We start from the raw sequence: 24,623 nt of genomic DNA, 5'->3' as shown, positions 1-24,623 counted from the left end.
TATCTGAAGCCATGTTCTTCTCGCTAATATATTTAATAAAGAACTAAGCAGAAAGAAGTTCAGGATTAGAAAGGTGAATTTACAATTAATGAAATAATTAATTACACATACTGGAATACAGGTTGAGTATCCCTTATATGGCATTTCAAAATCTGAAATACTCCCAAATCCAAAATTGTCAACATGGGTAACTGAGATAGTGTCACCTTTGCTTTCTGATGTTTCAGAGTACACAAACTATTTTTCATTCACAAAATTATTTTAAAATATTTTGCATAAAATTACCTTCAAGCTATGTGTATAAGGAATATACAAAACGTAAATTAATGTCATATTTGGACTTGGGTTCCATCTCTAAGATAGCTCATTATGTATATGCAAATATTGCAAAATATGGGGGGAAATCTGGCATCCAAAACACTTCTGATCCCAAGCATTTCAAATAAGGGAAACTCAACCTCTATTTCACTGAAGGTACTTTCAGAATATTTAATGGACGTTTCAGAAGGAAGAGACTTCTTAACTGTAGAGCAAGGGTGAGCAACACATTACCCCAAAGATGCTTTTGTGGGCTTGGACTCTTCCAGAATTCACAGCCTAGAGTGATCAAGAGCAACAAAAACATCCTGGGTTGTGGCCTGTGGCTTCAGCATTGCTTTTTGCCCACAACAACTTTAGAAAATCTACAGTGGCTTTCTTTGTCTGTGACATGCAGGTACTAAATCAAGTTTGATATTTTTAAAATAAGCATTGGGATGGGGTGGTTTGTATACCGACATGTACATGCTGTTGGATGGCTGCTGTTTTGTACCTGCCATCCTGTGATAGACAAAATTGTCTTTGAACTGAGCAGGAGCTCTACCTTGACTGACAATTGAGAGCAGGAGGTCTAACAGAACCATCTTCTCTGTGTCATTCCTTGCCTTTCTTTTTGTTTGGTTTGGGGTTGTGAAGGAAAGAGAACACATGCTTCACGATTTATCCCTGTACAGTAAAAACTCTATTGCTCTCTACAGAAACTTAGCTGCGTTCAAAAAGTAATTTTCATGGAGATTTTTACAGCAGTTTGCTAACACTCATGATCATTGTGGTTAGGGCTGGATTCCAATAGCAAGCATAAAACCAGTGACTAATTCACTAAGTCACCCACACAGAGTCGTATCTTGTTAATGGTCTATGCTGCCAGGAAATATTATAGCATTTTGGGGCAATATTCTTTGTAACAAAGAAACTTTGTTTACACAAAAGACTAGTTCAATTTTGAAGCATGGATGTGTTAAAATCTGGTCAATAAAAAATACTGTGGCACTGCAGTAACACTGGATATGTTTTTATTTATGGTTGTGATAGAATCTTAAATCACATGTATTTTAAGCTAACTACTAATATTCTAACTTTAGTTGGTTAATGTTTGCAGGGCACTTACAGATGCTAGAATAATCTCTAATGTTTTTGCTCAATCTGCTCTGGAGATGGATGAAATAAATAGTTTAAACTAATTAATGTAACACCAGCTGTTACAAGTGCTTGGCAGACGTCTGTGAGTTTTGATGGGCAGAGAGCGGCTGTTGTACTTGACTTTATTTTAGTACAATGTTGATCACAGTGTAAGCTGGAATAAACTACGAGCCAAAGGAAGGAACAGAGGATAAATTTCTCTGTAATGCAAAACAAATATTGCCCTTTTATCAGAAAGCAGTTTTTGAGGTACTGAGGGAACGTTAGACCAATTTTTATTAAGTTGTGTGTGCTCTGACAGCTGATGCACTCAACCTGTGCAGTTTTGGGAAGCAATTGACCAAATTCTCACCTTTCTCTTTCTCATTCATTTTATCTGGATGTATATAAAATTTGCACTCAAAGAATGCAATTTTAATGTGCTTTCCAGACTGCATATATGCTCTTCTGTTGAAGCAGGATTAAATTGCCTAAATTGTTATTTTGGTTGCAGATTATTTGCATTACTATTTATTTAATGAGACTTAATCAGGCATGGTACTTAATATTGTTGTCATTGTTGTTACAAAAATTATGTAATTTACTATACAAAGTTTGAGGTATTTCAGCTGTCTAGGTATTTTATTTTGGTCATTATGTCTATATGTATTTATGCAACTGATAGGCAAATCTGTATTTATGCAAACTATAGGCCAGATAGAACCATTTCACTTTATGGGCTAGATAATATCTTTATCAATTTTTCAGTTAAGAAAAAGATGTATAAAGAAATGCCCCTTCTTTCTTCCCTTTCTAGCAATAACTGTAATTAACCAGTCAAATCAATATATAATAACTACTAAAGTCCAATAAAATGAATTCTCTAAAGGGTGAAGTGTAGAGAATTTTACAATGGCGAGAAGAACAATGTATGTGCCAGCATTAAGATAACAGTGTCATTGCACAGGTTGTTACCCTGTGAATATATCTAATAAGTTATTATAGTGTGCCAAGCAGATGGCAAGTGTGCTCTTGAAAGAATTGATGGATGGGGTATGATGTCATCAATGAGATGACATGGATCACAAGGTACTTGACCTCCAAGAAGAAGTTCTAACTGGTTAGAATTCTAAATGGTGAACTTTAGTGACACTGGCTAAATGGGAAATAAGTGCAATTTGTATTTCTTTATGGTAGTGTTTACCCCCTTCACTGAACTCCACATAATGGGATTTGGTCCCAGAAGATTTCGAGATATTGTTGGAGGGTTTCACCTTATAACCTTCAGAGGATTTCAAATACAAATCTAAAGTTTAACAGAAGAATCACAGAGAACAGTGTTTATCAATGAGGTGCCCTATGTGCGCTTTCTTTCATTGCATATATACATTCAGAAAGAAATTAGTTAATACAGCATATTGATTTTTCTAATATATTGCCAAAAAATACAAAATTATGAACTGAACCAGTATAAATGTGTTTCAACTATTTTTAGTTAGAGTGTGCCACCATATGTATACAAACACTGAAGCTTTTAAAAATCAGTTGGTGAATCGTAGAGTTGCTTACTTTCAAGCAAGTCCCACTTTTTAGTAGGGCTTACTCTTTAGTAAGTTGATAGGACAACCTTAGCAATATCATTTGAAATCTTTTTCGTACACTGTAAGTAAGCCCAAGCTCATTTCACATTTTTCATTGACATATGACATGCATACTGAAATTGTCTACAGCTTCTGTTTTTCTTGTGATGCCTGATGCCCATCCCCCACTATCCCTGCATATATGTAAAATAACCATGCAGGAAGTGCAGAAATAGCATTTTAAAATAATAATAATAATAATAAAAGGAATGTTTATTTTGCTCTTCTGTGAAACTGTTAACATAACCCTGTTGAAGATGTCCACAACGTCTATTTCCAATAATTCTATAACAATCTTAATAATGCAATTCTATCAGCTTGGAAGTAAACATCATTGAAGAGAAGGTTATGAGGTGATATGATAGTCCTGTTTAACTATTTAAAGGGATGTCATATTGAAAATGAAGTAAGCTTGTTTTCTGATGTTCCAGAGAATAAGACCTGGAATAATAGATGCAAGCTACTGGAAAAAAGATTCCACCTCAACATTAGGAGGAAATTGCTGACAGTAAGAACTGTTAGACAGTGGCACACACTGCCTTGGAGAGTGGTGGAGTCTCCTTCTTTGGAGGTCTTTAAACTGAGGCTGGATAACCATCTGTCAGAGATGCTTTGATTGTGAGTTCTTGAATGGCAGGGGGTTGGACTGGATGGCCCTTTGGGTCTCGTCCAACTCTATGATCATTGAGTTGCTTCCAAGTAAGTGGTTATAGGATTGTTGTTTAGGATATATGATACATTAAAAAAAACCACGGGGGCCCTGCATAATAACTGATACAGTCTTTTTGTATTTTTTTTTTTTTTTTACTGAGGTTTAGTTATGAACCAGTGTGCTGTAGTTGTTTGGGCATTGGACACAACCTTGGTTCTAATCCCCACTCAGCCATGGAAACCAATTGGGCAAAAGGCAAACCCCTTCTAAACAAATCTTGCCAAGAAGAGCCCATCATAAGTTTGCCATGTGGTCGCCATGTTGGAAGGAACTTGAAAGCACACAACAACAATTTTTAGAGGGGGCGGGAATCTCATGAAACTCTTGTCTATAGGGAGCTTGGTGTTTACACATTTAAAAACATGCAATTATGATATAGCAGTAAAGGGACAGTAATCTGTTTCTACAATGCTTTTGAAAGCACATGTATTATTATAGTCGATTTGCCCATTTAAATTTCAGATTCTTATGAAATACTTCATGAAGTACTCTGAGAAATCATTGGGGAATGATGAGGGCAGAGAAGAAAGTGATCTTGTTTACAGGATCAGATATCTGAACTAATTATGGAAATAAATAATTAGAACACCTGTTTGTATGCTCACTTTGAACTATTTATGTTAGTTGTCATTAGCACCTACTATTCTGTGAGCGCTTTGAATATTCATTTTAACAAACTAAAAATTTTATTGAAGTGCATAAGTACTGCAAAAGGAGAAGCAAAACAAAACAGCAAAAGCTACAAGGAATCAAGTGATCTACATACAGTACTGTGAACTAAAAACTATCAATTAAAGTATTAGCGTCTTTGCATGGAATGCTATAGGGAATTTTTCCTAGTGAAGAACATACTTCCACTTTTAAATGATTCTGTAGTTGCAATAAAACTTTCATAAACATGATGTTATAAATTGCTCCCATCTTTGGCTGTATGACTACTATCTGTAAGTAAAGTGCTTAGGAGTCCTAAATTACTTTAAAATGACAGCAAAGCTTAGGTTGACTTGCAAACGCTATAACAATGAATTAATTTTACTGCAATTACTATGGTAATATGGATTATAATTTAAATTCACAGTCATCTTTTTGTGAGGAGGCATGAGGGGGATGCAGGAGATTACAGAAAAGCTTTCATCTAATACTGTTTGATATGTTACTCTTCACATTCTTTGTATGTTGCCTGAATTTTATTTCTGTTACGAGTGTACTAGAAGCCTAGAGATTATTACCTCAAAACAAACTGGTGTCAGTGCTTTTATGTTCTCAAATGCTTAGGAATTTTAAAATCTTACAGCTGCAGTGCACACCTGTATTGTCAATTTGCACTATTCTGATTTTGTAGAACTTGGAATTTTGCTATAGAGGCAAAACATTTTAGTGCCTTTTGCCCGGTTTAAGATAATCTGTATAAACTTGCTTCTTGGTCTTGGATTTCTAGATCACATAAATCATATCAGTAATACTAATACTTTTCAGCATACTCTCATGTAATATCTCTATACTCCAAAGTGGTTTTCATGGTTAAGTAAATATAGTATTACTCATATGATTTGTTTCCAGTGGTGTCACTGTGCTAGCCCAAAGTGTATGGAAAATATTAAAATCAGTACTTTGCTTGTGTTGCCAAAGTGCTTGTACAAACTGTTGCACAAGTGTGTTCCCAACACATTATGACTTCATTATGCTACATATTGCATGCACTATTGGTCTAGTTCCATTATTACCACCTCTTGTACCTTTCCCACTAATAGTGTACAGTACATGCAAAGGTTTTGAGAAGGGTGCTCAAATATCTATCTCAAGCCTTTCAGATTTTTTTTTAAAACAGTTTTTTGTTGAATCAAGTTAAGAACAACATACATATAACATAGTTAAGACAGACATTTCAGATACTTTTTGTGTGCCTTTAGGTTGTTTCTGACTTATGGTGACCTGAAAGCAAACCTATCACAGAGTTTTCTTGGTAAGATTTGTTCAGAGAAGAATGTGACTTGCCCAAGGTCACCCAGTGAGTTTCTGTGGCTGAATGGGGATTTGAACCCTGACCTCCACAGTAGTCCAACACTCAAACCACCACACTGCTCTGGCTTTCTTTCAGATACTTTGAATTATCAATTTTCATAGAATGATTTCAGTGCTCTATTTCACTTTCCTGGCTAAGGCAACAGAGACCTTTAAATGAAAGGGGATCCCTTAGCAAGAGAGAAAAAGGAAGGAAAATAAGCTATGTCATCTGCCTTCATCACCTTGCTTTGTGGAGGAGTGCCAGCAGTGTGGAGGAGACTGTGCGCGGCACAGTTAACCTAGAATGGTTCAGGACAGTGTTGGCTTTTCAAGACTGAGTGTCCAAACTCAGGGGCATTCCTGCACTGGGTATCACCTGGTGCCAGGGGGTGCAGGACTTCTAGGGACAGGACTTTGAGGGGCAGGATGTCTGGGGGTAAAAATCCAAGGCACACTCTCTCAGCCTCAGGCTAGCAATAGCAAACATGCCAAGAAACTCCATGATAGTTTCACCTTAGGGTTGCCAGGAATTACTTGAAGGTGCGTGCGCGCACGCACGCACACACACACACACACACACACAGGGCCAAGGCACACTTTCTCAACCTCAGTCTAGCATTAGCAAACTTCCCTCTGATGAAATGCCATGCTGCTGCCACTTCCTCTTCCCACTCCTCTTCCTCCCTCCTCCTCCTCCTCTCCATCCCTCCCTTCTCTCACCAGCTGCAGGTGGGTTACTGGAGGGATGGGGCCACTGCCACCGCCACTTCCTCCTTCTCTTTGTACCTCCCTCCCTCCTGGCTCTCACCGGCGGCAGACAGGTAGGCAGCTGGTGGCATGAGACTGCCACTGCTGCTGCCACTTCCTCTTCCTTCTCCTCCTCTTCCTCTCTCCCAGTTCTCACCAGCAGTGGACAGGTGGCTGGAGGCATGGGGCCACTGTGGCTTCTTCTTCTTTCTCCTCCTCTTTCTCCATATTTCCTGGCTTTCACTCGTGGGCAGGCAGCTGGTGGCATAGGACCTCTACTACTTCCTTTTCCTCCTCCTCCTCTCCCTCCTGCCTCCTCTCACCAATGGCAAGAGGCTCATGTGCCCATAAAGAGGGCCCCATGTGTCTGCTCTGGCACACATGCCATGGCACATGGATTTGCCATGGCTTGTTCAGGAAGTATTTTCTCCAAAATATAGGTATTAAGGTGTAGCCTGTTGAAAGAAAAGGAAGTTATTTGGCTAATTTAAAAGGAAGGCTGTTCTACGCATTAAAAGTACATAATAGATTGCATGAGTTAGGGGAAGTATAGAGAAAGAAAACTCACAATAGAATACTTTCCTGCATATAGCAGGGATGAATATCTGTTCTATCTATTGGTGACTTTGCATTGGAAGAAATGCTAGGCTCACTCAACAATGGGCTTCTGATTACCAGGGGATCAGAAAATTGAGTGTCCTGACTTGCTTGGGTGCAAATGCTCCTGTTAGGAAAAGAAACAGAATTAGATGCAGAAAAAGGATACAGGGCATGGACCAGAAGTGAAGTGTCAGGCATAGTACAGACTAAGTCCATATAAAGTATGATGGAATATACAGTTAACATTTGTAAAGCTTAGAGATGTAACAGGGTTATAGAGTGTATGACATAAGCTAAGAGTAAGAGGGTAGCCCTTGACTCACCTAAGAAGGAAGATAATAGCATGGAGAGTGAGTCAGAGTGGTCTAAACAAGAACTTTTATGTCTGTGCAAAGTTCTTTGAGATGTTATAGAAAGATCTGCAGTATCATAATGTTATCATCATAATGTTATAGTTATCATGAAGTTATTATTAATCTGTAGCAATGTACACTTGGCCTTCCACATCCACCGAGTCTGCATTTATGGATTCAACTATCCATGGTTTGAAAATATTTTAATAACAACAACAACAACCATCACAACCCAAAAAGCAAACCTTGATTTTGCCATTTTATTTAAAGGACACAATTTTACTACCCCATTGTATATAAAGGAACTTGTGCATCCATAGTTTTTGGTACCCATGCAGGGTACTGGCACCAAACCTAGCAGATACACAGGGGGCCCTGTATCTATAAAATATATTTTTGGCATACATTAGCTGAGTGGTTTAATAACTTTGTGTGGAAATGATCCTAAATTCAGTATCTGGAATGACAGATAGGGCTGAGAAGTCTCTGATACTTCAAAAGGAATAGCTTTGCTGGAGACAAAACACAATATTGCATTTTTTGTCTTTACGCCTTTGCTCTGGACAGCAGTTGTCAGTCAGCATAGACAGTATGTACGGTCTGATTTTCTGACTTATTGTGAAGCTCTTATCTCTTACATGGGTTCATGATAGCAAAAATTGTCCATTCCTAATAAGTAAGAAAGCTGTAGACACTGTTTGTCCTTTCCAGTTCTGGGACCAGCACCACACCATTACTGTCAGAGATTATCAGATTTCTTATTATATCATTAATAAGTATCATTATCATAATCCATCATAGATTAACAGTTTGAAACTACTGAAATCAATTGGTTTAAGTATTTACTGAGTCCATGCTGAGTTGTGACCACTGAGTATACAACGAACAATCACAAAGAGATGGTTTAAGAATTATAGTCTCAGTAATACATGAATGTAAAGCTGAACTTTTTTTTTTCTTACTATGACCTGTTCTGTACTGTTTGGCTGCTATGGAAGATTGCAGTTCCCCTTTTCTCTTCTCCCTTCCAGGATTAGGATAAAATCATATAAGACTTTGCTTCTATAAATAATGGTCTTCCTAACTAGTTATCATAATTAAATTAGTCTGTCAGACTATCACACACCCTCGCATGATTCACTTGAAAGATTTGTGTGTTCATGTCTTATAGTGTTCTGTATTGATTGTAAGGTTGTATCTTTTTTTAGACATAAAAACTTCTTTATTGGAAAAAAAATCTATCCTTGTACAGTATATGTCTGAGGTGGATGAAATAGTAATTCAAAGTAGATACACAAATACAGTACCTCCATGCCATATGGTCTCTGTCCACTCTTCCCTAACATATGGAACTAGGGGGGATGATTCATATTTGGTGTAGTTTTGCTATATGCAGTGGGCTAGCATCTCCAGTTCTAAAGAAGTCTGTCTCTGTGTGTATGTGTGTAAAGAAACTTGGGTCTCTGTGATCCTCTCACAGGGGCAATGGACATTGCTAAGTTACTTCTTGATGAACATGAACCTTGAAATTTGGTCTGTAGGAAGGAGACAACTTGGCTGAGATTATTAAATGTCTTAAAATTTCAGAAACTGATAGCACGTTCCCTTTTTCTTCTGCCCACCTTCTTCCACTATTTGTATTTGAGGAGCCGATTCTCTTTGCCTGTCAGCCCTTGGTGAGTACAGTGCCTGACAAACTCCAAAAGTACCCAGTCACTACCAGTAATTTCCCCATAAAGATCTTCTCCTGTGTTGCAATACGCAGGCTATTCATGGCCAGAGCACATGGCCTGCAGTCACTGTTCTTTATCACACAAGTCCACAAAGGCTTGGCTTTCTAGACAATATTTATGGCCCCCAGTATCTCTTCTGCCCACAGGATATTCTGGCAGTCACAGAGAGGCTGAATTTGTTCTTAATTTAAGTGTAGTGGATAACAGGATCTCCACAGTAAGGATGTGGTGTGCTGATGGGTGGCCTTGTTGATGACTACCAATATACCTGGAAGATACTACCTGGTGAAAAACTGTATGGGGAGTAATGTCCTATGGGAGTAGTGTTCGTGGTGTCTGTGCCTCACACAATGGATTTCATGCCTGTACAGAGACTACATTTGGTAAGTTCTAGAGCTGAGTAGCTTGTCGGGAACCACACCACTTCCCTGTTTACTGTGCAGGAAGCTACCACTCCCTCAGTGTTTCTCTGTCCACCAACAGCTTTTTATTTGTTCTCTTGTGGGCTGGGTAGTTTTCCTCCTTTTTCTCTCTCTTTGTATTTCAACTTGGTTGTTCTTTCATCTGCTTTTTCTTCTCTTCGTATTTCCACTCGAAGAACCACAGGTACAGGTAAGCAATCTGTTCTTTCATTAAGAGCTTTGCAAGGGGGGTGCTGTTGATTATAGTTATTTCTTTAGCTTCATCTTTATTTCTGAAGCTTTTACATAGTGTCTGTTTTGCACAGATCTGTCAGGGATTTGAAGGGTTAAAACACAGCACACAGGGAAATGCTTGATGTGTGTGTGTTTGGCCATGAGCATTCAGCAGAGTGGCAAGGCTGATCATCACAGCTGAAGCTCATTGGCTCAAGGACACTTCAGTGCCCGAGTGCACGTAGCCATGGATGATGAAACATGTGACTGGATTGCACAGGAGACACATGACATGGTTACACACCTGAACTCACTGGGTTTGGGAGACCACATGGTCTGGAGACTATGTAAACCCAGGGGTTGCAAGGGATAGCTTGTGGGTTTGAAGTAGGAGTTGGATTGGTATGTTTTGGAGTTTTAGAGATCTGGTTTTGTATAATAGCACTGTTAATAAAGAGCACTTTGGGGACTTTTGTTTCTCTGGTGGTTTATCAGAAGAAGCTACAGCATCGGTTTGCTGTGTGTCCCCAGAGGTTCCTGCATTGCTGCAGTTCCTGGAAGACATCCAGTTGCTGTCATCCCAATTGGACTTTGGAGCCATGCTTCAGCTTCTGGAAATTGCCAGCTCTGCTACAAGGATCTGATTTAACCCCAGGACTCGTTTGAGTTGCTGACAGTGGTTGTTGGACCCCAGCAGTTGCGCTGACAAGATCAGATCAAATAACCAGTGGAGGTTTTTGAATTCAGTCTTTGCATGTTCAGATAGGAATTGATGTGATCTACACCTTCTGGCAGTTTGGATTGCCATTATTGTGAAGAAAGGTTCAGTTATGAGCCCCCATTGCCTGACTAAAGCCAGCGAGTCAAAGCCTTTGGAATGCTGTGGTGGGGGTCTATGGGGGGGAGAGAATATAAAATCAGAGGCTTGATCCTTAAATGGTCACATAGGGCCAGTTAGATATAGAGATGTGGATGGTACAAATAGAAATGATTAGATCTTGAACGGGTAGTTAGAGATAGGATCAGTTAAGACAAGTCAAGTCAATATTTATTTACAGTCAATAGATCCATCAAAACCTATAATAACTTAAAAGATATAAATGGAAATATTACATATAACATAAAACCAATATGAAATAAAAAGTTTCATTAAAATGCAGAAAGTTAAAAGTAAAATTAAGTTGTCAGATTGGATTGCAACATTGGGGATTATTTTAATTTTAAAATTATAGTATTAGGATATGAATCCATTAGTCAGACCCCTGCTGATGTAATCATCCAAAGCCAGGAATTTAACCAGGCCTATACCTAACTTAAAGACGAAAACCCTGGGCCAAGGTTTAAATGCAAGACTCTATGTCTTAGTGGAAAGAGGACATTCTCCTGTTTCCAGTAAAAGAATTGGATCAGTTAGGAATAGAGAAAGGGTTAGAGCTAGGAATAGTGAAGACCATAATAGGGACTTCTGTTTGAAGGGAGCTAGCTGTATGGAAAGAATTCAAGGGAAAACTTTCTTTAACTAAAGTGTTATATCATACCATTTCTAGGAGGTTGTCAGCAGAGGCCAAATAAAATATCCTCCCCCTGCCTTCTCGACAAGGGGTCCGGATGATGCAGGATGATGCCCAATCCCTAGTTCTCATGAGAACTGTCTCGACTATGTTCAGCCAGCTCAACACTGCACCTGTTCTAAACCCCGCTTAAACCATTTTTTTATAGTTACCTTTTGCTCCAGTTCTTCAATGCTCCATTGGGAAGCTGTTTACAACATATCCCACTGTACTGCCTGCCACCGCTGGTATGAGTTGGTCACTCTGAGGTCAGAATAAGGTGCCCAGCCATGTGATCAATGCTGAGTGCCTTGTTCCAATCTCAGAGCTATCAGTTTCCATTAGCAGCTATTCTTCCAGTCAGAACAGCAGGACATTTGTGCAAACAGCCATCCAGCATCCCATGATAATGTGTGTGTGTGTGTGTGTGTGTGTGTGTGAGAGAGAGAGAGAGAGAGAGAGAGAGAGAGAGAGAGAGAGAGAGGGGCAACTTAAAGGCCAAAATACTCCAGGTTACTCCTGTGTAATACTAGATGTTTAATGTGTGTTGTACCTGTGCTATTAAAGTTGTGGTCCATGGGCTGGTGCTGGCTCATGAGCTAATGGTCTTTGGTGAATTTCTATGAAAGAAACAAACAGTTGTAGTCAGTGGGCAGAAATATGGTGCCAGACCCTGGCACACTGGAAGGAGAAAACCTTGCTGGTTCCCCCACAGCAGGTATCTTTAGAAATGCTGTGTTATACAGCACATCCTTTCTGTTTTGTTGTTTATCTCCCAGTTTGACTAAATTTTATTTCTGACTTATTAAGGGAATTAGGCCATGTGCCACCAAACTGAGCCCACCAATAAATGCATCACCCTGTCCCTGAATATTTTAGCAATATTCAGCCCAAAAAACATTTCCCTGTTCTGAAAAAAAATACTGCTATAAAGGTTACTTCAGATATATGATACTGCACTGCCTTAGGCAGCAAACTGTTTTGGCTCAGCCCTGTCTTCCAGCATATCAATGTTGCTTGTTCATCATCTGCTATGGCTGGGAAACCTAATATGTATTTCATAAAATTAGTGCTTCTAGCATCCAGTTCTTATAAACCTGTACCATAACACATAATTGTATTGTTAGATTGCTAATGGAATATTAGTTATTGGGCAATTAAAGAAGATTATGCAAACTGTCGCTTTGAAAGCTAAGCTCTTTGTGCCCCAATTAACAGTTAAATTATTTTGAAGATCTAGCCCTCACTTAACCTTATGTCAATAGAAAGAAATTGTCAGAATCAGTGAGATATTGGGGTTAACTATATCTCAGGAAAACCATACAAAGGAAATAACATGGGGGGAGATGTCAACCTGATTTTTGTCCCAGTTTGTTTGGTTTGTTTCTTAGGAGGAAAACCCACCTTTACTGAGACCTTTTGCAGTAAAATGCTACAGTTGTATATAAAACTTTATAAATAAATATATAGAATTGCATATAAAGTGCAAAAAAAGTTTAGGGTCTAACTGACCCCACTGTTTTTAAACATAAAAAAATAGTGCCACTAATTTGCATAGAATTGGAATAGCAAAACAAGTTTTAAAAATGCAATAATCATGAGTTATAAATTATCAGTAACTACAAGTCACATACAAGTTGCAACAATCACATCTCATCCCACTATAGTATGAATAGAGCAGACAGAATGATTAGAGCGGGTCCAAAATGCTGTGGCCAAATTGTAGACTGGGGCTGGCTACAAGGATCATGTCACTCCCCTGCTGCTACACTGGCTCCCAGTCCTTAAAACACAGGTGAAAAGGTGCTGGTTTTCACCTTTAAATCCCTAAACAGTTTGGATCCAGATTATCTGGAGGACCATATTTTCCTTTTCAAGCCAGCTCAGGCACTAATATCGGCAGGAGAGGGCTTTCTCTGAGTCCCACCACCTTTGCAAGTGTGGTTGATGAGGACTCAGAGAGAGCCTCTTCTGTGGCTGCTCCCAGACTGTGGAACCCCCTGCCATGGGAGATCAAGTTGGACTCCTTCATGCTCTCCTTCCTCCAGCAGCTTTATTTAGGCAGGTGTTTAGTGGGTGAATTTCCTTTGAATAATGTGGTGTGCTATTTAACTATTTTAATGTGTTTTTTTTACTGTTTTTAACTATGCTATTTTTATCCTATGTTTTAAGGTAGTATTTAAATTTTTTTAAACTCTGTAATCAGTGTTTTAGCTCTATCTTTTTAAAATATTGTAACCCTCCTTGAATCCCATTGTGGGAGAAAGGCAGGATGTAAATTCTAGAAATAAATAAATAAATACATGTAACACATTATTGTGATGATTTTTCTATCTTTGCATTAACAAAAGAGATGACACCTATTCTTTCTCTTAGTTTTGGCTATGGTAGACTGTCCTAGTTCTATGGATGTCCTCTTGGGCTGCATCTGCACTGCAGAGATAATCCAGTTTGACACCACTTTAACTGTCATGGCTCAGTGCTATGGAATTTTGGGATTTGTAGTTTGTTGTGGAACCAGAGCTCCCTGACAGAGAAGGCTAAATGTCTCACAAAACTAGAGTTCCCAGAATTCCTTAGCATTGAGCCAGGGCAATTAAAGTGGTCTTAAACTGGATTATTTCTGCAGTGCAGATACAACTTTGATGTCCTAAGCAAGCACTATTGGTTTATAGATTCAGCCTATGGCTTCATTATCTTTGGATTAGAAGTTGGAATCATGTAGACCTGTAGATGTTGTTGGATTGTAATTTCTAATATTCTTCACCATTTTTAATGCTGGCTATGACTCAAGGAACTTGCATTCAACAACATCTGGAAGACTATATGTTTTTCTATTCCTCCTTTGGATCTAGATCTATTGTGAAGAAACATCTGACATCTTCAAACTCTTGTGTGAATGATGTCCATTTAAAACACAATGGGATCACCACTTAGAGAATTTTCTGCTTTAGGTTGGGAAAGAAAAGATAATATGTGATAAGAAACAAAAAGAAAAGAAACTGTATGCAGAAGCCATCTAATAAACAATCTAAACCTTTACTTTGTTGTCTGACATTGTAACATCATTATGCATTGAAGGGAATCACTTTTATTTCTTTGATACACACATGTAGGTTTGCAAGGCAGTTTTGTAAATATGTGGGGTATTGTTAGCTCTTACAATCTGGTGATTTTAAGGAAAGTTGGTGTTTTTTCTAATTTGGAGAGAAGTGAAAACAATGTATTTTCAACTTCTGTGTTTCTTTCTTACACAAAATGACAGAAAAAGGCCTGGCCAATGATTTTAAAAATCATTTGGCACCATGATTTTGACCCCAGGAACCCTGTGTGTATGATTTATCATTTGTCCCCATCATTCTAGTAAGGGTAGAATTGACCCCTGGAAGTCTTGAGTGTTTTTAGCAATATATCAGTTTGTCACTAACCTAAGAAGGACCACCTTCAAACATTAATTCACACCTCATCATATTTGAGGGCTGCCTGGAAAATGGAAGTCTGGAGGACTGCTGTGAAAATTTTATGCTTCCTTTACAATGGTGTTTGACCCTACTTGTTGATGGAGGTTTAGGTGGAAGAGGGTTAAATACAGGTGGCAGTGACCTCTATTTGATCCTAATTTTCATTTGAAGCATGTTTCTGAGATCATAAAGTATGCAGTATTCCAAATTCAACACATTTGGCATGTGATCATGCCTTCTGCAGAAAGTAATTAAGGTGAAATAACAACTCCAAAACCACTACGCCATGCTGGCTCGCTTATTTCACAAAATAACTTTCCTGTGGAGCACACCTCTAATTGTAAGCATAGTAGTAAACAAATGAGACTTGAGTTGCATTTGAGAAAATATGCTTAGGTTCACAATGTAAATGAAAACCTATAGAGACAAACTCTCATTGTGTAAGACTCAGACAACTACAGGGCCCAGACCTGTCTGTCAGGGATCATAACTTCACAGCTATTTCCAGGAAGATATTGTCCAGGAATATTATTTCTGTATCTTTAATAGAGTTCTTTGGTAAACCATCCAGTTCCCACTAAACCAACCATACTGGCATTTTTACACAGTATAATAGTTTCTACCAGCCTTTTCTCCCTGGCAATGAAAAATATAAATCATTGCAGTATACAAACTTAGCAGCTCTTATCCAGAGAAAGAAATCTGCGCCTGCAGCTTCTGACATCTACATACTTAGTAAAAGCCACAGACTTAAATTAGATCCACATTATTTATCCTCTGTTCATTGCATTAAATTGAATGCATGTTCAGTTGTGCATCTCCAGTCAGATATACATAGGAATGTACACTCTAATGATATGTTCTATAAAATTGTGAAGTGTGGCTATACATATTTGTTGGTGGACATGTCGCTTGATGCATATCCAAATGGTAATCATGACACCTTATACACCATCAGAAGCCTGCTTGCCAGTGTGATGCTCCAGTGAGTTGAGCTACGCTCTAAAGCAGCCTGGATCCACTCCAAGCTTTCCAAAGGGTCTTCACATTAGGCCAAACAAGCATGAACTGCTATTTAATTTATGTATTCAATATTAATGGTTTGGCCAATGTTTCATAGCAGAGAAAGGCATATCCTGCCATCCTCATCTACTGTGAAAGTTTCCATGTCATGATAGGTCAGCGATCCATCAAGAAAAACAGAAGTTCTTCAAATACACTGGCCTCATTCATTGCCCTGTGAGATAGTCAAGAGGTTTTTAGAAAGCAAGCACTTTTGTATGTTGCCCAAATATTCCACCTTCCCCTTTGAGAAGTACCCAGAAGCAGAACTTCAGAAAAATCCTCTCTCTATTTTTCACAGTTCATCATGAAGGAGCATGGAGGACCAGCTGCTATTAGTGTGAGTGAAACACTTTAAATCTTGTTCAGGGAGATCTAGCTGCTCTGTTGACTGCTAGCGTAGCCCTTACAAGGTTGTGGCGTAACAACTGAGAACACTTCATATACTGTATATACTCATGTATAAGTCTAGAAATTATAGTCAAAAAGAGATCCAAAAAATCTAGATCGACTTATTGATCGGTCGGTGTACTTTTAACTCATTAAAAAAAGGGAGCCATCCCCTTTTCTGAGTAGAGTGGCAAAAGGTAAGAGCCTAGTCCATCCTGGGATAACTTAAAAGAAGCACCAAAGCCCTCTTCTCTTTCCCCTGCAGTGCTACTTCTGGCCTTTTTCAATGTCTGCTTGGGAAAATAGCAGTGTGCTTTGGCATCATTTTACTTTCCTTCATACTTTACATCCTTTGTTACATGCTTCTAAGTTTCACTCTTGACTTATACACAGATTATATCAAAATCCATAATTTTTGCCCCCAAACCTGGTCTTGTCTTATACATGAGGTCAACTTACAGTTGAGTATATATGGTAGTTGTTTGTTTGTGTTCTTTACATGGCAATTTCTCCCATTTGTGGGATTTTTCGAAGGTGTCTGTTTTCTATCTAGATAAATACAACAGAACAAAGAATTAAACAGCACATTGTCAGCGCCAGTTTTTATTCGTTTCAGAAGTACAATCCCTATACATTTTGGTATCTCTCCCCTTGAATCCCACTGTGGGAGAAAAGCGGGATATACATCCTTTAAATAAATAAATAAATAAATAAATAAATAAATAAATGGGAGCATGGCTAAGAACCTATGGCCCTCCAGATGTTTTAGGACTGCAGATCTCATAACCCCTTGCCATTATCTATGTTGGCTAGAGTCTGGTGAAACTGCAAGAAAAAGCACCTGGAAGGCCCCATTCTGCCAAAGTATTCACTCATATTGCGTGGGGTTCCCCGCTTACTGCTTTAGTATTTCTCCATATAAAACAAGTTATACTACTAATATTTGATTTTTGTTATTTAATTAAAATACCATACTGCTTCTTTAATATACTAAACCAAGTATCCACTAGCTATCATTTAGTTTTTGTCCCCCCCCCCCCCCGCTTCATTTGTAAGATGTTTAGCAATGAATTAAATGTGAGGGGAAATATCTTTTAATATAGAAGAGTTTCACACACATTAGTATTGTGTCTTCATCATCTGAGACTTGCAAAATACCAGCTGTTCAGCTCGAGAATTTAGTTCTCCCCAGGGCTTTGTTTTGGGGTGAATAATTCTTTTCTAAGACTGATAATGAAACACATGTCAAAAGCCTTATATTTAATATGTACTTAAATCCAAAAAGAGAAAGATGCACACTCCTTACCCTCTGCATGACATCTCAGGTACATAATTAAAATTAAGGAGAAATCAAAGTGGCAGTTGCATTCATGCTTCATAATATTCTAATCTATTCTAATCTTCTGCTCCCAGTCTTTGTATGAACAAATGCTATCTCCATGGACAAATATGATGGCAGATTTGGGGAGTTTGAGGAGAGAGTGGTATGGTATTAGGAAGAAGGGGGATCATAGGAAGGCAATGCACCAAGGTAGCTAATGTCTTGGCTGTGCTATCTGAGGTGCGTTTTGAGCTTGTTATTTTCCATTCCTCGCTCTCTTTATAGACATGAAATGTCCAACTCTTGTGATATTCTCTGAAGAGCATAAAGGAGGCAGAGAAAGGAATCATGTGAAGCTGCATCTCTTAAGATGTCTACAGTATTTAGTTTATTTATGACAATTTGCTACTTAGACCATTGTGGTTGTGACAATTGTGTGCCTTCAAATCATTTCCAATTTATGGTGAAGTTAAGGAAAAGGTATCATGGGGATTTCCTTGGCAAAATTTGTTCAAAGAGGGATTGCCATTGCCTTCACCTGAGGGTGAGAGAATGTGACTGGCCCAAGGTCACCCAACATATTTCCATGGCTAAATTGGGTTTTGAGCCCTATTTTCTTAGAATCCAACCCTCAAACCACTACACCACACTGGTTTAGTAACTATACAAGTGCATATAAAAGATCTGACAGTTGTATATGTGCCTGACTTTCACAAAGAATGAAAGGAGAAAACCAAATCCCAAGGGGTATTGAATTTAGATATTGACACAAGAGGATGCAACAAAGGGCAGAAACTGAGGCAAGTGTAAAAAAAGAACATACAGTTCTTTCAGCCACATGTCTGGGGTCAGTTACTAGGGATGTGGATCTTAATGTATTTATCCTTGTTTGCAAGAATGAAAAATTTCACACACACACACACACACACACACACACACACACACACACTTGGTAAAATTAGATTGATTTTGTACATTTGTTGATGCCTTTCCACATTTTAGGGGCTTCCGAGGTGGAACTTTTAAATTTTTTCTGCATTTTTTAAAAAACACAACCTTATGTGGTGTACTTGCATGCACTCACCAATTTTACCATTGCTGCTGCTGGCCAAAAAACAAAACAAAACAAAAATGGTTATATTCCCATGCAGAAGTGCAAAATGATACACTGGTTGACAATTTGTTTGGCAGGTTATCTTGACCTAATGAGAAATGTATTGTTATTGAGGATGAGAAAAATACTCTGCACATCTTTGTTAGTGACAGTACAGTTTTGGAACTGGGGTTTGTATCAAAGGAAATCATTTCCCAAAGCTTTTCCCCTAAAGCTACATTTATAATGTTTGTGGCATTGAAGGCTTCAGCCAAGAATTAGTGAAGCCTCGGGATATTATCGAATATCAGATCAAACCGCTATGGTATTCCCCATCACCATGTACCATTTGAGAGCTGTAACTCATTTGCGCTGTGATGCTGCTGAGAATACCACGAACAACCAAAAGGACAAACAAATGGATACTAGAACAGATCAAGCCTGAATTCCCCTTGGGAGCCAAGATGACCAAATCGAGGCTGTTGTACTTTGGACATATCACGAGAAGACATGACTCATTAGAAAAGACAAGAATGCTAGGAAAGGTAAAAGGTAGTAGAAACTGAGGAAGCCTATATGCCAGATGGCTAGACTCAATTAAGGAGGACATGTGCTTCAGTCTACAAACCTAAGCAAAGAAGTGGGTGCTAGGGGTGTCTTAGAGAGGTCTCATGCACAGAGTTGCCATGGGTTAAGGTCAACTTGAGGACAGTTAACAACAACACCAAGGTTACACAAACTACATTGCTCTGAAGTTTCTGGAAATATTTTTAAGATACTTTAATGACAGGGGTCATATAATTTTGCTACTGTGATCTATGGTTGTGTTTTAACTGACTAGCATTTATAATGTGTGTATTTTTCTGTTCAAAAACACATCTTTTTTTTTCAAGATTCCCTCAGTCACTGCTTATCTCACATCCACAAATATGCACTCTTCCTGTGTATATGTACATTTGTTTTGCTTCAGACACAGTGTATTTCACACGGGACATAAAGAAAACAAAACTTTCCCTATGCTGGATTATTTTTTCTTAAACTAAATGTTAAAGTAAAGTTCAGCTGGAGTTTAAGATTCATACTCCTATATTACAGATTAGTATTTCTACTGTTTATGTTTTTATCAGTAAAACTTGATTGTAGTCACCATGAGGAATGAATTTGGTATCATTTTAAAGTGCTTATTACAATATTCTTCTGTTGACGGAGGAGGAAAAAAAACCTTAATGTCTTCACAGACATTGCAGGTGCTATAGTGAAGTACTGACAAAAGTAGGCAGAGAAAGAGAGTGTGTTTGTATGTACATTAGATTTACAGGTATGAATTATGCCTGTCCTAGTAATGTTGAACTGAAACTCAGCCACCCTGCAATTCTGTGGCAAAACCAGAACTACTGAGCAATTAGAGAGACCAAAACTTGTGAATTTCTGTCCACTTGTAGTTTGGGGAGGCCTTTGGGACAGTCTTTGGAGCCCCCAGAGAGAGAGAATTGTCCCACTCATGTTTGCCACTCCTTAACAGACAGAGCTTACATTCTAACTAAATATGCCAGTATATCAATTTTAACATAAATTAAAGCATACTCTGAGGCTTATTCCTTAAGACTGTTCAATAGATGACAGGTTTAAGGATTTAGGTGAGTTTCAGTTGTTCAAAGAAAAAAGTATGCTTAAAACATAACTAGAATGTGTCTTACAGCACGGCAAATTTTGGCTCTTAATTAAGACAGATGCAGGCATGGTGTAATTACAAGGAATATATTTCTTTGTCCTAGGTACATTATTGATATATGTGTTGGTTACATTTCCTGAGGTTTGCAAATTAGTAACTGATGGACTAGACTTGCCCTTATATAAAAAAATCAAGAATTTACATCACAATGAAGGATCTAAAGATCTGAAACATGCAGATCCACACGTCTGTCTATTGAGGAATACTGAAATCTTCAAAATTTCTAGAACAGTTGTGAAGTAATGTCTAAAAACTGTGGAATGGAAAGTTCAGGATCACCACAGCCAAGACCCTGCTTAGCTGCTTTTTAAACCATTCTAATTTAGCAAACCTTTGCTCTGCAGCTCAGGGTGAATGATATTTTTTACAGGTTCGATGTAAACCTTGTTGTGTGAGAAATGATGTTTCTATGCAAAGAATTATAAGTCAGTGTTGCACAGATGGCACAAATATTCTAAAACAAAATTCTGGTTTGTTTTTTTTTTTTGGGGGGGGGGCTAATATTGTACAACAGGCCTCTAACACCCACAAACACCTCCTCCTGTGACAGAAGTAATTAAGTATTACAAGGCAACTTTATGTGCCCATAATTTTCCATGTTTTCATTTATAAATGGCAGCTCTTCTTCCAGTCAAATCTGAATTGCAGGAATTATGACAGTGGTAGTCTCAAAATTCAGTTTTAAGGCTTCACTGGAGAGGTTGCCACATTATAACAGCAGCATGGTATAAATATTCCATTGTATAAGGACCCATGCAAGAAAAGATGGATTGTACAACTGGGGGCAGGCAGGAATACCTGGGATGAATCCATGCTGCATTTCCAACATGGTTGTTGGAGGTGGAGCTGAGACTACTACCCATTCTTTGCGAGAATGTGTAAACACTACAGGGACTTAACGTTGTTTATCTGTGGTGCTAGCTGTGGGATATTACTCAGCTGCACAGTTGCTATTATTATTTTATTTTTATATGTGTGTACACACACCCAACCCAGAGGGAGTATTTAATATGGAACTATATTTTTGCATGCCCTTTCTGGATCACGAAGATGGTTGATTACTTGAGAATCATTTTCACATAAAACATATCCCAGCAATATGAAATATCTATCAAATAGGAAATATTTCTCTTGTCAGCCCAAGCAGTGTTGAGACTAAAATGAGATAATTGGGAAGGTACCCATAAAGTCAACCTAAATATATTATCACAAGTATATGTGAGATAATATTTGTTTTAAAAAGATTCTATGGCACTGTAAACTCAGTCTCATTAGAGACTGCATTTAAAAGGCTTATAAAGTTACTCATTAATGTTATCTTGTTGTATCTCCACAGCTTTTTCATTAAAGAAAATTCAGTAGAAAGCATTTTCTCCTGATAGCAGGAACCAATTTGCAATAAATGTTCTGGAAACCACTAGGGAAGCCATTACTGAGGTCTAATAAAAACAGACAAGCGTAACTTGTTCTATATTTTTGTTTCAATCACATACAGATGAGACCCCGCTCTCCACACCAACCGCAAGAGACAGCCTTGACAAACTTTCGCTAACTGGGCATGGGCAACCACTACCTCCAGGTTTTCCTTCTCCGTTTCTGTTTCCTGATGGATTGTCCTCCATAGAAACCCTTCTGACTAACATCCAGGTAGGCCTTCCTTGCAGATTGAAGTAAAACAGTAGAGATAAACCAGTCACTGATTTGCTGGTGTTAATACAATCCATTGAGTTTCAAACTAGCTCATGAGAGTGTGGGAAATTCTTTCAGTCATTTGGTATATAAAAGGCACCACGGCAATCAAATTGCAATATAAAGCCATCTAAATGCAGTATATAAAATATGGCTTATAATGCTGAACTGATGCTGACTTAGATGAAACTAGCATACGTTTTGTCTAAAATATTCTTACTATTAGATGATAATGATTTGTAGTAATCTCTTTAACTTCCCTGATGGTGCTAAAAAGAGAAAACCTGCTGCAATAAATATTTTTTTAAAACTGCTTTAATGCCAAGGTGGAAATGACATGTTAATCTATGGAAAAAGTGTCTTAATATAAAGGGCATTAATTAAAAAAAAAAAGAATTTGTGTTACAAATAAGCTCATTTCAATACTATCTTCAAAGAATAACTTCAAAGGGCATTACCAAGTTTTCTGCTGATTTCTTATGCAGAAGTCAGCTTGTCTATTGTACATATACTGCAGTCTATCTCAAATGGTTAAGGTTTCCACTCGCATATTATAGGGCACATAAGCAGAGTAGAGATTAGGATAGGAAAAAGAAGGGGGTGCCCTTGTGTATGGCAGATGGAATGCGTGCCACTACATGGCTCTGTGTTACATGCACCAACAGCTACGCAGAAAAAAATAGTGCTGCCTAACACTCATCTGAGCTGTGTCTGGTGTGCATAAACTTCCCAATGGAATCTTTTACTAAGTTCTTCATCTTAAAAGCCTTTTTTGTACAAATAACACAGGAAAATTCAGAATCAACAGATTTAAAAAGGCATCATGCACAGACACAAGAAAGAAGTAACAATTCTTTTCTTTCTTTCTTTTTTACTCATTTGAGGAGCTTCATTTTATTTAGTGGAATGCTTCCAAGCTGGGTCCAAATTAATGAAATCTGTTCAGAACAACAGGACTTCATTGATACAGGTAGACTGAGGCAGAGCTAGAAAATTTGTAAAATCATAAACCATTAGAAGAAGTATTATAGCTTGTTCATGAAAAAGACACTATTCTACGCTTAACTTTACATTACACAATTCAGATTGGAGAGGTATAAAAACTGATACATAGGGCCCGAACAGACAGGCCCAAATAAAGCTGCTTTGGGTCACTTTGGAGGTATGCTGTTTAAATGACGCATGCGTCCTAAGAGTCTGGAAGCTGCACCAAAGCCACGCTCCAGTCCTAAGCACTGGAGCGCAACTTTGGTGTAGCTTCTGACCTCTTAAAATGTGTGTGTTGTTTAAACAGCATACCTCCAAAGTGACCCAAAGCAGCTTTATTTTGGCCTGTCTGTTTGGGCCCATAATTTTCAATAACGTTTTAAAAAGTCATTTGACTCTTATTTATTTAACCATAACTTCAAGGTCAACGCAAGGGCAGCTAACAACAACAAAACTTCAATTAAAATATTATTTTTTTGTTGCTGTCTTATACAGTAGAGCTGAGAAAGCACCCACTTGGCAAAAACCATAAACATATACAATTTTAACTCCTGGGCAGAACAATCCTAGGCCCAGCTGGGGAAACAGGTTGAAACAGGGGGCCCTCCTACAGGCAGGTGGTGGGTGTTCTGCCCAATTTAGCATGCCATTCTTCCTGTGAAAAGGGCCCATCATATTGTGGCTGCATTCACAACTCGAAAATAATCCAAAGTGATACCACTTCAACTGCCATGTCTCAATGCTATGGAATTCTTAGAATTGTCATTTGGGGCACCAGAGCTCTCTGGCAGAGAAGGCTAGATGTTTTACAAAACTACAGTTCCCAGAATTCCATAGTATTGAGCCATGACAGTTAAAGTAGTGTCAAACTGAATAATTTCTGCAGTTCAGATGCACTCAATGCTACTTCTGATAGTATTATTAATGGTGGCCACCATTTAAGGCTCTGAAATGTGGAATTCTAGGGGAAAATTGGGGATGGTTCAAAATCCATTCTAAATCCATTGGATTCAGAATAGCTCCATTCTATCCAAAGGGTGCAGTGGTGAAGAAATGGAGCATTATTATGGATACAAAATCCTAGCAAAACCATCTCCATACATGTCAGGAATGCTGGGATGTTTTGTTTTTCTCCCTAATTGTATTTTGTTTTGCATTGTTAAGATGTAATGCTATGTACCATTGAACTCAAGGCAACTTACCTCCAGGTTGTGTGATCACAAAACCAATTTTGACTGTTTCTTATGGTTTGATCATATATGTCTTCATTCTATTAACAGCTTGTTCATGCACAAAATGTCTTTGTAAATCTGTTTACACTTAATTTATTTAGTCTGAAAATCTTTTAAAAAGACAAACTGAGTGGCAGATTGCTTTTGGAAGTTTGTGCAACCAGACACAGACGTAATACTAGATATTACTGTATCTTTTGTTGGTGAAATACTGTGACTTGCAGTGGAAAGACAACCCATGTATA

General features: G+C 38.2%; 1 protein-coding gene across 3 annotated transcripts in view; it reads left to right on the top strand.

Annotated features, from left to right (window-relative positions):
• LOC149319090 (dachshund homolog 1-like) overlaps nucleotides 1–24,623 on the top strand; it is a 426,364-nt gene that overhangs the window by 352,795 nt on the left and 48,946 nt on the right. For all 3 annotated transcript variants that reach the window (XM_089511099.1, XM_089511098.1, XM_089511097.1), the window contains one exon: nucleotides 21,966–22,117. In XM_089511099.1, the coding sequence (XP_089367225.1) occupies nucleotides 21,966–22,117 (152 nt within the window). The remainder of the gene's footprint in view (nucleotides 1–21,965; nucleotides 22,118–24,623) is intronic.

Source organism: Sceloporus occidentalis, unplaced genomic scaffold (genome assembly GCF_023333645.1).
Source record: "Sceloporus occidentalis isolate IW3139 unplaced genomic scaffold, rSceOcc1.0.p SCAF_2, whole genome shotgun sequence".
Lineage (NCBI taxonomy): Eukaryota > Metazoa > Chordata > Lepidosauria > Squamata > Phrynosomatidae > Sceloporus > Sceloporus occidentalis.
Note: the sequence above shows the minus strand (reverse complement) of the source record. Positions and strands in the feature narration are given on the sequence as shown.